Source organism: Piliocolobus tephrosceles, chromosome 1, assembly GCF_002776525.5.
Source record: "Piliocolobus tephrosceles isolate RC106 chromosome 1, ASM277652v3, whole genome shotgun sequence".
NCBI lineage: Eukaryota > Metazoa > Chordata > Mammalia > Primates > Cercopithecidae > Piliocolobus > Piliocolobus tephrosceles.
The window spans coordinates 91125236-91140664 of record NC_045434.1 but is presented as its reverse complement, the minus strand read 5'-3'; the positions used below and the strand labels follow the sequence as shown (position 1 = coordinate 91140664).

The following is a 15429-nucleotide window of genomic DNA, read 5'->3' as shown; positions in this document are numbered from 1 at the left end:
AGCCAACTTTCTCCTATGTCACCAGAAACTCTTCTTGCCAATACCAGGAACACTAGCTGTGTGTGGGCATGTGTGTGTGCACACTCTCCTGCTCTAGCAGGTGGGAGGCTGGGAAGTAGATTCCAGGGGCGATGATCTTTGAGCTGAGTTTAAAGGGTGATTAGGATTGACAGGTGGATCCCCTGAGGAAGGGCTTTTCAAGGGCCTAGGCAGGTGCTTGGAAACACAGAAGGGCGCGGCATGCACATCAGTGTAGTTGCTGTGCCAGCAAAAGTGTGCCATGCCAGAAGGCCTTCTTCCGAAAGTTGTGGGGGTTCACTAAGCATTTGAATCTGGGGTGACATGCTCAGATTTGAATTTTAGGAAGGCTACTCTGGTGGGAGAGCTGAGAAGGGGTTAGAGTTTGGGGGCAAGGATGGAGGTGGGAGGGGAGTTGGGATGTGTTTGCAGTAGTCCAGGAGCAAGATGATGCTGAGGGACCTAACGCAGAGTGGACAAAGCTGGGGGGTATTTAGAAGGTAGAAACAACAGGTTGACTGACCAACATCTGGAGGGCAGAGAGGGGGAAGGGAGAGGCTAGAGGACAGGAGGACAACCACATTTCTGGCTTGGGTGATTGGGTGGATGATGTTATTTGTGGCAAAGGGGAAGCCAAGAGGAGGTGAGGCATTGAGAAACTGTTCTTTTAAGCGTATTTGATTGTATTATTATTTTTTTGAGACAGGGTCTCACTCTGTTACCCAGGCTAGGGTGCAGTGACGTAATCTCAGCTCACTGCAACCTCCACCTCCCGGGTTCAAGAGACTCTTGTGCTTCAGCCTCCTGAGTAGGTGGGATTACAGGTGCGCGCCACCATACCCAGCTAATTTTTGCATTTTTAGTAGAGCTGGGATTTTGCCATGTTGGGCAGGCTGGTCTCGAACTCTTGGCCTCAGGTGATCTGCCTGCCTCAGCCTCCCAAAGTGCTGGGATTACAGGTGGGAGCCACCATGCCCAGTCTCTTTTATATTTGTATTTAATCCAGGCTAGGCTGGGTATGGTGGCTCATATTGGTATCCCAGCACTTTGGGAGGCCGAGGCAGGAGGATTGCTTGAGCTCAGGAGTTCAAGACCAGTCTGGGCAACATGGCAAAACTCCATCACCACAAAAAATGCAAAAAATAGCTGGGCACAGCGGCGTGCACCTGTAGCCCCAGCTACTGAGGAGGTTAATGTGGGAGGATCACATGAAGCTGCAGTGAGCTGTGATGGTGCCACTGTACTCCAGCCTTGGTGACAGAGTGAGACTATGCCTCAAATATGTAAGTAAATAAACAAAAATTAAAAAGAATCCAGTCCACAGGGCATCTGAAGGCAAGAGGAAAAGATGCCAGAATCAGAGATGGGGAGAAGAGGGCTTCTGGCACCTGCTGAGGTTGAGAAATGAGACAGATAGGCTGGGTGTGGGGGTGGAGAGAGGATGGGCAGAGAGACTGAGGCTGGTCTGAATGGAAATGAAATGTTAGGGCTCTCAGGGTTATCAGGGGATGATTGGAGCTTCTAGAAAAGGTTTAACATTGGTGACCACCTGTGTTCGTCATGCCTCGCCACCCCTTACTAATTATGTGAATTTGGGCAGACTTTGAGTCTCAGTGTTCTCCTCTGTGAAGTGGGGTCAGCTTATTCCAACTCCTGGGATTGTTGTGTGAATTAAATGGGGTAATGTACAAAGAGCACCTGATGCACAGCAGGTGCTTCGAAATTTCAGTTCTGCACCCCTCCAGCAAAGGATATGCACACACCCATTGTGAGTGACAAATCCAGGATGACCTGAACACAGTGTGATAACGTGGATCCTCGCATGCTGGTCATGCTGTTGAGAGACACTTATGGATTCGATTAGTAAAACAGGGGAAATAAATTATTTAATGCATTTTGCTAAGAGAGAATACTTCAGAACGTATTTTGTGGGTTGGGGCATAATAAAGGGGTCCTTCTGCTGAAAACGTTTAAGCTCAGGTCCGTGGCACCACTCAACCAAGGTTGACGGTCACACAGTGAGCCAGAGGCAATGCCAGGACTTTAAACCTGTGGCCCCCACAGTGAGGCCATTTCTTTTTCCCCTGAATGGCCTGGGGAAAGGGGGTGGGTGGGCAGAACTTGGCAGTGGTCAGTCCCTCACTTTGAACCCTGGTTTCCTTCTGCCCCTATCTCTAGGCTTGTATTCATTGATTGAGACAGGGTCTTGCTCTGTCGTACAGGCTGGAGTGCAGTGGCACGATCATGGCTCACTGCAGCCTCAAACTCCTAGGCTCAAATGGTCCTTCCGCCTCCTGTCTCCCGAGTACCTATATCCCTAGGCTTTTAAAACGGCTTTCAGGTATCTGGCTGCCGTCTCAGGCATCCACCTGGGCTTCTGGGCAGGGACTGTCCAGGAAACCTCATCTGTGTGAAGCAGGTGTGGGTGTAGGAAAGCCGCTTGGCAATGAATCAGCACTGGCTCCAGCAGGGCGCCAGAGGGTCTGGCGGACAAGGATGACAGGGGGCCGGCACTGCAATGACACGCCTTAGCCACCAGAGGGCACGAAGCAGCCGGGCAAAATCCCGCGGGGCCGCTGGTGGAAAATTTCTGGCACCTGGAACCCGGAGAGGGGGTGGACGGAATGTGAGGACCCAGCTTCCTTAGGCTGGGCCGGGGTAGAGTCACTGCCTTGGATGTCCGCAGGGCCTGCCCGTGTCTTGACTACTCTGCCTTTGTAGACAGCTGGAGAATGTCAGAGTGGAGTTGGGATTGGGCACTAGGGGCCATTCCGTACAACTGTCTTGTTCTGCCGTGGGGGAGGGAGTTGCCCAAGGTTTCGCGGCAAGTTAGTGGCAAATGAATACGATTATCACCAGTCTCAGGAATATGGCCATTTGATGGGCGCAGTCGCAGCCTCAGTTCCTGAGACAGAGACACCTGATGAAGGACAGGCCTCCAGGAGCTGACCCTAGTGACCCGCGGCTCTGCTGCTGTCTCCGTTTTTCTCCCTGGCTTTTCCATCTGACTGACTCTTTGTCTTCTTTGTCTGCCTCCTGTCTCCGTCTCTGCCCGCTGGGGGCTTTGCTCAACTCCCTCACTGGGTCCTGGGAGCCGTGTTTCCTGCTGTCACTCCTCAGGGGTTTGTAGCTCTCTGAAGCTCTTTTCCGACCCGTTGTCTCGGTTCCACTCTTGGGATCCAGAGGAGAGGTGATGATTTCGTAGCATAGTCAGTGGTGTGATTTCTCGTGGTGAGAAGGACTCCCCGGCTCCTAAGTACTCCTCCAGTGACCCCTGTAGCCATGCGGTAGACAGAAACACTGGTTGGCACCTGGTGCGGGCGAGATCCTTACCTCATGCAGAAATGAGTAAGACCGGTGAGCTCACCATGTGGGGGTGAGGCTGAGAGAAAACAAGTACACAAGTGATTCAGTCAAAATCAGAATGCTCTAAGTACACACGTGAAGGGAAAAGGGGTGCTTTGTACAGGACAGAACAGGTAGAGACTGAATCCGGTTGGGCCCTGGGAAGGCTCCCTGCAGTGGGTGGCATTTCACCGGCCTTTGAAGGGTCGGTGGGGTTTCAGCAGGATAGAGGGCGTGGGCATGTGTGGGCACGTTCTGAGCAAGGGGTCAGCACAAGCCAAGGGTCTTGGTCACACTAGTTGCATGTGCTGGTGTGTTTAAGGGACACGCAGGAGCAGGCCGAGTCTGGAGCGCCTCACTGCCAGGCTTTAAAAAATTGTTTAATTTTAATTCATTTTATTTTTACTTTAAGTTCTGGAATACATGTGCAGAACGTGGTTTGTTATGTAGGTACACATGTGCCATGGTGGTTTGCTGCACCTATCAACCCGTCATCTAGGTTTTAAGCCCCGCATGCATTAGGTATTTGTCCTAATGCTCTCCCTCCCCTTGTCCCCATCCCTCTCCCCCCAACCGCCCACAGGCCCTGGTATGTGGTGTTCCCTTCCCTGTGTCCATGTGTTCTCATTGTTCAACTCCCACTTATGAGAGAGAACACACCGCCTGGCTTTAAGGGACAGCCATGGGGATGCACTGCAGTTTCTGAGCAGGGAGGGCCCTGCGGAGGCCCTTAGTTGAAAGGAAAGAATGGCTGTGAAAAGCGATGCATTGCGCTCCCTTGCCCCTCACCCTCAGTGTGAAGGGTTTTTATTCTGAGTCCTACTTGAAGTAGGCTTCGGTGGGAAGACAAGTAGCATGAGGGGTTTAAGTGCCGAGGGCAGCAAGGGACACTGGGTGACTGTGTCAAGGTGTAGAAGAGGACACTGGGGGCCCCAAGGCCTGACTTCATGTACACTGCTCAGGCTGGCCCCCAAGTGGCACGGTGACCGCCAGGAAGGGACCAGCCTGTTCTCAGTCTGATCCTCCTGCCGTGTCATTATCCAAAGCTCCTCCTGGCAGGGCCGGTTTAGGGTCTCCGTGCCAGTGCTTTCCCTGACAGGCTGGGCTGGGGCTTCCACCTACTGCTGTGGGACTGCTGCTGCCCTGGCCCTGGGGGAGGAGGGTGGTGCCGCTGAGTCACTGCCTGGGCATCTGGGCCTGGAACCTCGGGTGAGTCACTGAGGGCTGGGGTAGAGGGGCTGGGGGAGGGGAAGAAGCTGCTTGACATCTGGAGCAGGGAGGGGAGCTGGGCCACAGGAAGGGCGGTGCCCTGATGCCCAGACTGGGGTTGGGACAGACAAAGGGCCAAGGAGGAAGGGGCCCTGGGAGGGGGCAGCCCTCCCTTGGGCTGGGCTCTGAATGGCCACAGTGTTTGCCTTTCTCCAGGTCTGGGGAGGACATGTGTGTGGCGGCAGTGAGAGAGGGCTCTGGCTGGGGGCTCTGCTTCAGGCCTGGACCCTGGCTTGGGAAGCTGTCTAGCTGGTGTCAGCCCTAAGTAGGGATGTACCCCTACCCACCCACCCAGCCCTCAAGCTGGAGAAGAGGAGGCTAAAGTTTTCCTGTTCACCCTTTAACAGCTTGGGACTTCCTTAAACTCCCCACAGACTGTTGCCCAGCCCAGCTGTGGCTGTGTGCAGAGCAACCCCATTTGTCCCTCTGCTTCCTACACAGAGGGACCTGGAATTCCGAGGTAGTTCTAAGCACACTCAGTTACTTCATTACCTCATTAAGAGGTATTCTGGTGCTGGCCATTAAAATTAACTCCACTTCATCCATGTCCTGAAGTCAGTCCTGTCCTTCTTCTCCTGATGTATCCCAGCTGCCTCCTCTGGCCCCCAGCTTCCTAAGGGCGGCCCCAGGTTGCTTCTGTCTCTCACACACAGGCACATGTATGCACATGAGCACCCGGCCATGAAGGCCCAGCGTGTGCCTGCAGCCTCTCACACAGGAGTGGGCTGTGACTCACAGGCGTGTCATGAGAATGAGGCCTGGCACCAGTCTCCAGGCCCCAGAGCAGGGTTGCCTCCCCTCACCCCTGGCCCAGGCTGCCCAGTCCCCGTGACACCTCCCACTTCCTACTGTGGCCTGGGTGGGCTCAGGGGCTGCCCTTGACCTGGCCTAGAGCCCTCCCGGAGCTGGTGGTGGAGCTGGCACTCTCTGGGAGGGAGGGGGCTGGGAGGAAATGAGTGGGAAGGGCAAGAGGCCAGGGTTTGGTGGGATCAGGTTGAGGCAGGTTTGGTTTCCTTAAAAAGCCAAGTTGGCGGCCGGTGGGGCCCGCGTATAAATCCTCACCCTGGGAGCCTGGCTGCCTTGCTCTCCTTCCTGGGTCTCTCTCTGCCACCTGGTCTGGTGAGTACCTCTGTCCTGCTGAGGGCAGGGTGGGGAGGACCCCCGTGGGTCTCTGTCTCCACAGTTCTCCTCATTCCAGCCTCCCTGGTAGGATCAACCTGGGCCTCTCTGGGCCTTCCCCCTCAGAAGAACCCTTTGTGAAGTGTTGACTGAAGGGTTTTTCTCCAGTTTCCTCTGTGAGGTCTCAGTGCAGCGGTTGCTGTGAGGCCCTCCTCTGGATATCCCAGTCTAGGGGCCCTTTGGGGGTCTAGGCCTAGGAGGTGTACATATGGGTGGTGCTACAATAAGAATCCTGAGGTGTTTTTTTTTTTTTTTTTTTTTTTTGCCAAGTCCTGGCTTCTAGCAAGACTAAGGAGCAAAAGGCAGGGGTCTCAAGTGCAAGACTCTGCCTGGGTCATGGTCCCGAGTAGCAAAGCTCTGTCCCCTGCCTCGGTGAAGGCAGGGCCGGCAGGATGGGCCCAGGGCTTGCCCTGCCTCTGGCATAGCTCCTCTGGCCTCACCCTGAAACCTGCCTAACCTTTCCAGGCTGGTCTGAGTATTCTCAGAGGCCTTGCTGCTGAGGTCTGTCCCCTCCTGATCCCAAGGCAATGAACATTTCATATCTTTAATTCTAATTCCAACAGGATCCTTCCTGGTGGAGAGGATGTTAAGTTGCCCCCACCCTACCCACGCACCTCTCTGCATAGAGGCTCAGGGGCCTTCAGGGTGAGGGGAGACACATTCCCCACCCTCTGGGAGCTCCTAGTCTGAGAGAGGAAACGCCCCTGCCCAAGGGAGCTTCCAGTTAGATGGCAGAGAGACGCCTCTGGCTTCAGGAGCCCCAAGTCTGAGGAGGGAAACGACTCCTTCAGGGAGCTTCCTGCTCCTAGGTGTAGCCATGGCTCCTGCCAGACCGCGCACAGCCCCCATCTGCCAGCTGGTGCATCGGGCCCTGCTCCCCAGCGCCTGGGCAGATGCCATCACAATGGGGCTCTGGTCACCCTGCCATTTCCCTTCTGGCAGACACTCAAGCGGGGAGCCCTGCCCTCAGGGGGGTGTCCCAAGTGCCATCAGAGGAGGCTTGAGGCTTGGGGCCCTGCCATTGGTGACTCCCAGACACAAGGAAAGCTTTAGCGTCTGCCCTCGGGGTGCGGCGGAAGTATGGTCCCTGGCCTCAGGGAACCACAGTCTGAGGGGGAGATGCAGCCCCTGCCTTCCCATTCAGAGAGGGGTTTTGTGAGGTGGCTTGGGGGCATCGGGCAGAAGTGGATCCTGCAGGGTGAGCTAAGGCCCCAAGAGCCTCAGCAGTGTACCCATCACCGGGCACCTCTGCAGCCACAGATCCGTGATGTGCAGTTCCCTGGAGCAGGCGCTGGCTGTGCTGGTCACTACCTTCCACAAGTACTCCTGCCAAGAGGGCGACAAGTTCAAGCTGAGTAAGGCGGAGATGAAGGAACTTCTGCACAAGGAGCTGCCCAGCTTTGTGGGGGTGAGTGGCACAGGCCTCTGGGGGAGGTCCTGGTGTGAGTGTGGGGGTGCAGGTTACATCTCTCCCCCAGTTCCGGGTGCCTATCGATGCAGCTGCTAGGGTGGGGCCCAGCCCTCTCTCCACTTTTGCTTTATGGCTCCACTGGAGTGGAAATGAGGCCCGAGTGGGAGTGCTTTATTAATGGCTGTTTCCTGCAGCATTCCAGAGAACTATGTGCTGTGAAGGCCTTCAGAGTCCATCTGTCTAATCCTGTCATTGGAGACTTGAGAAACCAGAGCACAGAAGGGAAAAGTGATTGTCCCAAGATCACACAGTACTGGCACATTCTCTCTCCCTTTTTCCTTTTTTTTTTTGAGATGGAGTTTCACTCTTGTTGCCCAGGCTGCAGTGCAGTGGCACGATCTCAGCTCACTGCAACCTGTACCTCCAGGGGTGAAGGCGATTCTCCTGTCTCAGACTCTTGAGTAACTGGGACTACAGGCTCATGCCACCCCGCCCAGCTATTTTTTTTTTGAGACAGAGTCTGGCTTTGTTGCCCAGGCTGGAGTGCAGTGGTGTGATCTCAGCTCACTGCAGGCTCCGCCTCCCAGATTCACGCCATTCTCCTGCCCCAGCCTCCCTAGTAGCTGGGACTACAGGTGCCCGCCACCACACCTGGCTAATTTTTTGTATTTTCAGTAGGGACGGGTTTTCACCCTGTTAGCCAGGATGGTCTCGATCTCCTGACCTTGTGATCTACCTGCTTTGGCCTCCCAAAGTGATTTTTGTATTTTTAGTAGAGATGGGGTTAGTAGAGTAGAGTACAAAAAATGGTGGCATACGCTTGTAGTCCCAGCTACTTGGGAGAATTGCTTGAGCCTAGAAGTTCGAGGTTACAGTGAGCTATAATACAGCCTGGGTGACAAAGTGAGATCACTCTGGTTGCCAAGACCAGCCTAGGCAACATAGGGAGACCTTGTCTCTACTAAAAATAAGCAATTAGCTGGGTGTGGTGGCATGAGCCTGTGGTCCCAGCTACTTGGGAGGCTGACGTGGGAGGATCCCTTGGGCCCAGGAGATTGAGGTTGCAGCGAGTTGTGGTTGTGCCACTGCACTCCAGTCTGGGCAAGAGAGCAAGACCTTGTCTTAAAAAGTAAAGTGTTCTTCTTTTCTGAATCCACCTGGCTGGTGTTGGGGATCAGCAACCGTTGGTTTCCTCATCAGCAGAAAGGGGTGATGATACCTACCTCGCTGGGGTCCTGTGGGATTCAAGCTGATGTGTACTCAGAGGAGCACCCAGTGTCCTCCCTGTGTCCAGGAGGAGGGCACACTGGAGATGTTCACCAATGAGTATCCGTCTCTCTTCTTACTCACTAGGCCCTCTTAGCAGCTCCCAGGGCCTCCTGCCCACCATATACCCAGCTGCCCAGTGGGGAGGGACAGCTGGGAACCAACTTGAGTGTATGGGGGTCTGGGTGTTTGGTGGAGCTGGGGTTGGGGCTGGCTTGGTGATGAGTGTATTTCCTGTCACTTTCAGGAGAAAGTGGATGAGGAGGGGCTGAAGAAACTGATGGGCAACCTGGATGAGAACAGTGACCAGCAGGTGGACTTCCAGGAGTATGCTGTTTTCCTGGCCCTCATCACTGTCATGTGCAATGACTTCTTCCAGGGCTGCCCAGACCGACCCTGAAGCAGAACTCTTGACTCCTTGCCATGGGTCTCTTGGGCCCAGGACTCTCGATGCCTTTGAGTTTTGTATTCAATAAACTTTTTTTGTCTGTTGATAATATTTTAATTGCTCAGTGATGTTCCATAACCCGGCTGGCTCAGCTGGAGTGCTGGGAAATGAGGGCCTCCTGGATCCTGCTGCCTTCTGGGCTCTTACTCTCCTGGAAATCTCTCCAAGGCTGGAGCTGTACTTTAGGTCTCAATTTTGGGATTTCAAATACCAGCAAAAATTTGGAAATCGAGATAGGTTGCTGACTTTTATTTTGTCAAATAAAAACATTAAAAAAGGCAATTATCATCTACCATCACTATCATTTCACAAAAAGATAAAATTTCAGTTCCAATAAAGGAAGAAAGGTATAAGTTCAGAATAAAGACAGACCTTAACATTTAATACTGCAAGTAATGAGTTGTACCAGGATCTGCTCAAGAGATATGAATTAGTCTAATCAACCCCATAAAGGTTTATTTAAAGGATTCCTTGTCAGACTGATCGTGGTGGCTCACGCCTGTAATCCCAGCACTTTGGGAGGCCAAGGCAGGCAGATCCCTTGAGGCCAGGAGTTTGAGACCAGTCTGGTCAACATGGTGAAACCCCGTCTCTACCAAAAAATACAAAAAATATAGCTGGGTGTGGTGGTGCATGCCTGTAGTCCCAGCTACTCTGGAGGCTGATGCAGGAGAATCGCTTGAACCTGGGAGATGGAGGTTGCAGTGAGCTGAGATCCCGCCACTGGACTCTAGCCTGGGCAACAGAGCAAGACGCTGTCAAAAAAAAAAAAAAAAAAGGATTAATTGTCAGGATACAGGCTATAGGCAGTGCTATGGTTTGCATGTGTTCCCCAAGATTCATGTGTTGGAAACTTTATCTCCAAAGCAACAGTAATTAGCAAGTGATTAGGCCACAAGGGCTCTGCTGTAATGAATGGATTCATGCTGTTATCACAGGAGCGGGTTCCTTATAGAAGGATGAGTTTGTCCCCCCACCTTTTCTTTCTCTCCCTCTCTTTGCCTTTCCACCAGGAGATGATGCAGCAAGAAGGCCTTCTCCAGGTGTTATCCCCTCCAGCTTAGACTTCCTGGCCTCCAGAATTGTGAGCCAATAAATATCTGTTTTGTTTTGAATACCAGTCTGTGGTATTCTGTTGTAGCAATACAAAACGAACCAAGACAGGCAGTACACCTGTTTTCAGAAAACAAGTGTATTGTATTCTATACAACACATTCTATATTGTATTGTGCTTTCTTTTTTTTTTTTTTTTTGAGATGGAGTCTCATTCTGTTGCCCAGGCTGGAGTGAAGTGGCGTGATCTCTGCTCACTGCAACCTCTGCCTCCCGTGTTCAAGTGATTCTCCTGCCTCAGCCGCCTGAGTAGCTGGGATTACAGGCATGTGCCACTACGTCCAGCTAATTTTATATTTTTAGTAGAGATGGGGTTTCTCCATGTTGATCAGGCTGGTCTTGAACTCCTGACCTCAGGTGATCCACGCGCCTTAGCCTTCCAAAATGCTGGGATTACAGACATGAGCCACCGCGCCCGGCCGAGAGCACAAATTTATTATCTCTCATGGTTCTGTGGGTAGACTGGGCTTAGTTGGTGGTTCTCACGTGGGGTCTTCCATGCAGTTGTACATGGAAATCAGAGTTAGAGTAATCCGAATGTTTGAACAAACTCAACATCTACGGTAGCTTGCTTAACATGCATGGCAATGGCCGGGCGCAGTGGCTCAAGCCTGTAATCCCAGCACTTTGGGAGGCCGAGACGGGAGGATCACGAGGTCAGGAGATCGAGACCATCCTGGCTAATGCGGTGAAACCCCGTCTCTACTAAAAAATACAAAAAAAACTAGCCGGGCGAGGTGGCGGGCGCCTGTAGTCCCAGCTACTCGGGAGGCTGAGGCAGGAGAATGGCATAAACCCGGGAGGCGGAGCTTGCAGTGAGCAGAGATCCGGCCACTGCACTCCAGCCTGGGTGACAGAGCAAAACTCCGTCTCGAAAAAAAAAAAAAAAAACCATGCATGGCAATTGATATCAGATGTGAGCTGGGAGCTCAGCTAAAACTGTCAGCTGGAGTGCTTACCGTGCATGGCCTCTCTATGTGGCTTGGGCTTCTTAGAGCATGGCAGCAGGGTCCTGAGAGGACCAATCTCAAAGTGAGCATTGCATGAGGCCCACATGGAAGCTGGTAGGCTTAAGATTTATTTATTTTAATTTTAATTAAATTAATTAATTTATTTTTGAGACAGGGTTTCATTCTGTTACCCAGGCCCAGGTGCAGTGGCATAATAATGGCTCACTGCAGCCTCCACCTCCCAGGGTCAAGCAATCCTCCTGCCTCAGCCTCCCAAGTGGCTGGGACTACAGGTACACACCACCACACCTGGTTAATTTTTGCATTTTTTGTAGAGACAGGGTTTCACCATGTTGCCAAGGCTGTTCTCGAATTCCTGGACTCAAAGGTCCCACCTGCCTTGGTCTCCCAAAGTGCTTGGAATACAAGCACAAGACACCACGCCTGGCACTTAAGATTTATTTCAGAAATCCCAGGACATCATTTCTGCTATATTCTAAGGATCAAAAAAAAAAAAAAAAAAAAAAAAAGATCATTGAGTCTGGCTCAGATTAAGGGGAGGAGGAGAATTAGACCTCTCTCTCTCTTTTTTTTTTTTTGAGATAGAGTCTCACTCTGTCACTCAGGTTGGAGTGCAGAGGTGTGATCTTGACTCACTGCAACCTTCACCTCCTGGGTTCAAGTGATTCTCCTGCCTCAGCCTCCTGAGTAACTGGGATTACAGGGGTGTGCCACACGCCTGGGTAATTTTTGTATTTTCAATAGAGACGGGGTTTCACCACGTTGGTCAGACTGGTTTTGAACTCCTGACCTTGTGATCTGCCTGCCTCGGCCTCCCAAAGTGCTGGGATTACAGGCGTGAGCCACCGCGCCCAGCTAGATATCTTTTAATGTAAAGAGCAGCATGCATAAAATTGACGGTGACCATCTTTGGAGACTAAATACTATAGTCTGTCTTCTAGCAACTGCAATTTACATCCCTCCCGTATGCAAAATACACTCATGTCCTTCCCAAGACCCACAAAGTCTCAACTCATTAAGGCATCAATTTGATGTCTCTGATCTTATTATCTGAGACAGGTCCGGAGATATGAACGAGGCTTCTCATGTGCAGTACCTCCAGGATGGCTCCTCAAAAGTGGCTCCCCTAAAGCCCTGTGAAGAACATAATCAATGTTCACAGGTGAGATAAAGATAGAAAACTGCCATCCAGGCTTGTTGGCTCACGCCTGTAATCCCAGCACTTTGGGAGGCTGAGGTGGGTAGATCACTTGAGCTCAGGATTTAGAGACCAGCCTGGCCAAAGTGGCAAAACCCCGTCTCTACTAAAAATACAAAAATTAGCTTGGCATGGTGGTGTGTGCCTATAATCCCAGCTACACGGGAGGCTGAGGCAGGAAAATCGCTTGAACCTGGGAGGTGGAAATTGCATTGAGCTGAGATTATACCACCATACTCCAGCCTGGGTGACAGAATGAGACTCTGCTTTTTTTTTTTTTTAAACACTCCTATTCTTAAGGGTGTGTTGGTGTATTGGAGGCACAAATTGGTGCATTGGTCCGTAGCAATTCTGAAATTGAGTCAGACACATGTCACCAGATTCTTGACTAGGGCTCAGTTCTGCTTGGCTCTTGGTTCTTCTTGGCTCTTGGCTTCTAGGTTCTTGACTTCATTTTCTGAGTTAACTCTCTATTTTCCACAAGAAGTGTCTGTGGAATAGATACTGATAGCTAAGTAGCTTTCTCAGCCTAGTTCTTGCCCATTTGAAGTTGAAGACTCAAAAACTTCTTTTGGTTTTAAGCCATCTTGGTCCGTTTTAGTCCAAAATGATATAATTTCTGTAAAAATGTGGCCTCACTCTGCATCATCTTATAATTCACTTAATAGACAAAGCCATACCTACAAATCTTTTTAAGATTGGTCTCTCTCCAGCTTGGACTGAGAGTCAGGGTGCTGGGAGTAAATGCCCTTGAGATTCCTAAAAGCCTTCTAGTCTGAAAGAGCCTAAGAGGCACACTTCTAGGATTATTAGACGTTGTATTATTTATCTGAGAAGATCTGGGAAACTTGCCCTTAAATATTTTTGAGGTCTCATTACAAGGTCTTATCTTTGACTTACTTCATCTTTATCCTGAGATCCTTTTTATTGTCAGGGATGTGGATTTGATGTTTGCCCCAAGGCCATTTATTAGTTTGAGAGTCATTTGCTGGCTGGAAAGACTGTACTGGACCCTCTATATTTCCTTCTAATTCTTTAAGAAACTGAGTAGTAGTTCCTGTAGTTCCTTCGTTTTTTTTTTTTTTTTTAGATGGAGTCTCACTCTGTCGCCCAGGCTGGAGGTGCAGTGGTGCAATCTTGGCCCACTGCAACCTTTGCCTCCTGGGTGAGTAGTTCCTTCTTTAGTTCAACTTTTTTTTGTTTTTTGAGACAGAGTCTCACTCTGTTGCCAGGCTAGAGTGCAGTGGCATGATCTTGGCTCACTGCAACCTCTGCCTCCTGGGTTCAAGCAGTCCTCCTGCCTCAGTTTCTCTAGTAGCTGCGACTACAGGCATGCACCACAATGCTCAGCTAATTTTTTGTATTTTTAGTAGAGACGGAGTTTCACCATGTTGGCCAGGATGGTCTTGATATCCTGAACTTGTGGTCCGCCCACCTTGGCCTCCCAAAGTGCTGGGATTATAGGCATGAGCCACCGTGTCTGGCCTAGTTCAACTTTCTAGTCTCATATCTTATCATAGGCAGCCAGAAGAAGCCAATTGGTAACTTCATATTCTGCATAAAAATCTCCTTACTCATATCCATAAACTGATTAGATACCTTTCTGTTTTCCATGTAACCACAGATAACAGTGTTGCCAGACATTCTGCCATTACCTAATAGGATCTCTTTTTTCTAGATTCCAGTAACGATTTCCTCACTATCCTTCAAATCATTACTAATAATCTTCCAGAGACCCTTCCGGCTTTCACCCATTGCCTGCTCCCAAAGCCACTGACACCTGTTTCAGTTTTTTGCAATAGCAGCATCCTACTCTTGTAGGTCTTTGACGAAAGATGCAAGAAACCAGCTTATGCTAACTTTCTTTTTTCTTTTTTTTTTTTTTTTTTGAGACGGAGTCTCGCTCTGTCGCCCGGGCTGGAGTGCAGTGGCCGGACCTCAGCTCACTGCAAGCTCCGCCTCCCAGGTTCATGCCATTCTCCTGCCTCAGCCTCCCGAGTAGCTGGGACTACAGGCGTCCGCCACCTCGCCCGGCTAGTTTTTTGTATTTTTTAGTAGAGACGGGGTTTCACCGTGTTAGCCAGGATGGTCTCGATCTCCTGACCTCGTGATCCGCCCGTCTCGGCCTCCGAAAGTGCTGGGATTACAGGCTTGAGCCACCGCGCCCGGCCTTATGCTAACTTTCTAAACTTTTTCTACCACTTCCTCTATCATTACACCTAGGTTTCTATTTGGTCCATATTGCAAGATATGCCATGGTCTGACCAAATATACTGTCATTTCACAACAAAGGTCCTGACTTTCCAGCCTGATATATTGCGTCATCGTATCTCACTACCTTCCTCCCTCTACTTAGCCAAGTTCACATTTTAGATTTTAGAGATGGGGTTTCACCATATTGGTCAGGCTGGTGTCAAACTCCTGACCTCGTGATCTGCCCACCTCGGCCTCCCAAAGTGCTGGGATGACAGGCATGAGCCACTGCGCCCGTCCCCTACATCTTAGATTCTTTTACTTGAGGATTCCACTTTAAGATATCAAATTCTCTACTAGTTAGGGGTTTTTTCAACTCTAAGTTACAAAAAACCTGACTAATGCTAGCGGCTTCAATTGTCTTATACAAGGAGTCTGGAGTAGGATGTTCAGGTTTGATTCAGGGTTCCGGAGATACCATCTTCTGAGACCCAGTGCCTTTTCATTTTTCGGCCCTTTAATATATAGGACATCTACTATTTTCCTCATGGCTTGTTGTTTCGTGATCACACTATGGCTACTATACCTCCAGGCCTCACTGTCCATTTTCCAGGCTGGAAAACAGAATAAGGGTGAGGTGCAAAATGCCTTTTCCGCAGGAGGCTTTGCCTTTTTATTATGATAGACGTGTCTTCCCCTAGAGACTTCCACTTATATCTTTGGCCTTAACTGTGTCATTTGGCTAGTCTTAGCTGTAACCAAGTGTTTTTAGCTGACCATGTTGACATCTTAGAAGAAAAAAATGGGTCTTAATAACGAAGAAAGGGCCGTGCACGGTGGCTCAAGCCTGTAATCCCAGCACTTTGGGAGGCCGAGATGGGTGGATCACGAGGTCCGGAGATCGAGACCATCCTGGCTAACACAGTGAAACCCCGTCTCTACTAAAAAATACAAAAAACTAGCCAGGCAATGTGGCGGGCGCCTGTAGTCCCAGCTACTTGGGAGGCTGAGGCAGGAG

General features: G+C 50.7%; 1 protein-coding gene across 4 annotated transcripts; it reads left to right on the top strand.

Moving 5' to 3' along the window:
- The first annotated feature begins 1293 nt into the window (after window positions 1-1293).
- S100A2 (S100 calcium binding protein A2) lies at window positions 1294-8987 on the top strand. 4 transcript variants are annotated; one of them, XM_023214391.1, is made up of 3 exons: window positions 1294-1301; window positions 7066-7219; window positions 8736-8987. In XM_023214391.1, exons 2-3 carry the CDS (start codon window positions 7079-7081, stop codon window positions 8886-8888), a joined length of 294 nt encoding a protein of 97 aa, XP_023070159.1. In that variant the 5' UTR covers window positions 1294-1301; window positions 7066-7078; the 3' UTR covers window positions 8889-8987. The 4 variants fall into 4 exon arrangements, with proteins under 4 accessions (XP_023070159.1, XP_023070158.1, XP_023070157.1 ...); XM_023214390.1 differs by lacking the exon at window positions 1294-1301 and adding an exon at window positions 4521-4572; XM_023214389.1 differs by lacking the exon at window positions 1294-1301 and adding an exon at window positions 5392-5751.
- The last annotated feature ends 6442 nt before the right edge of the window (window positions 8988-15429 follow it).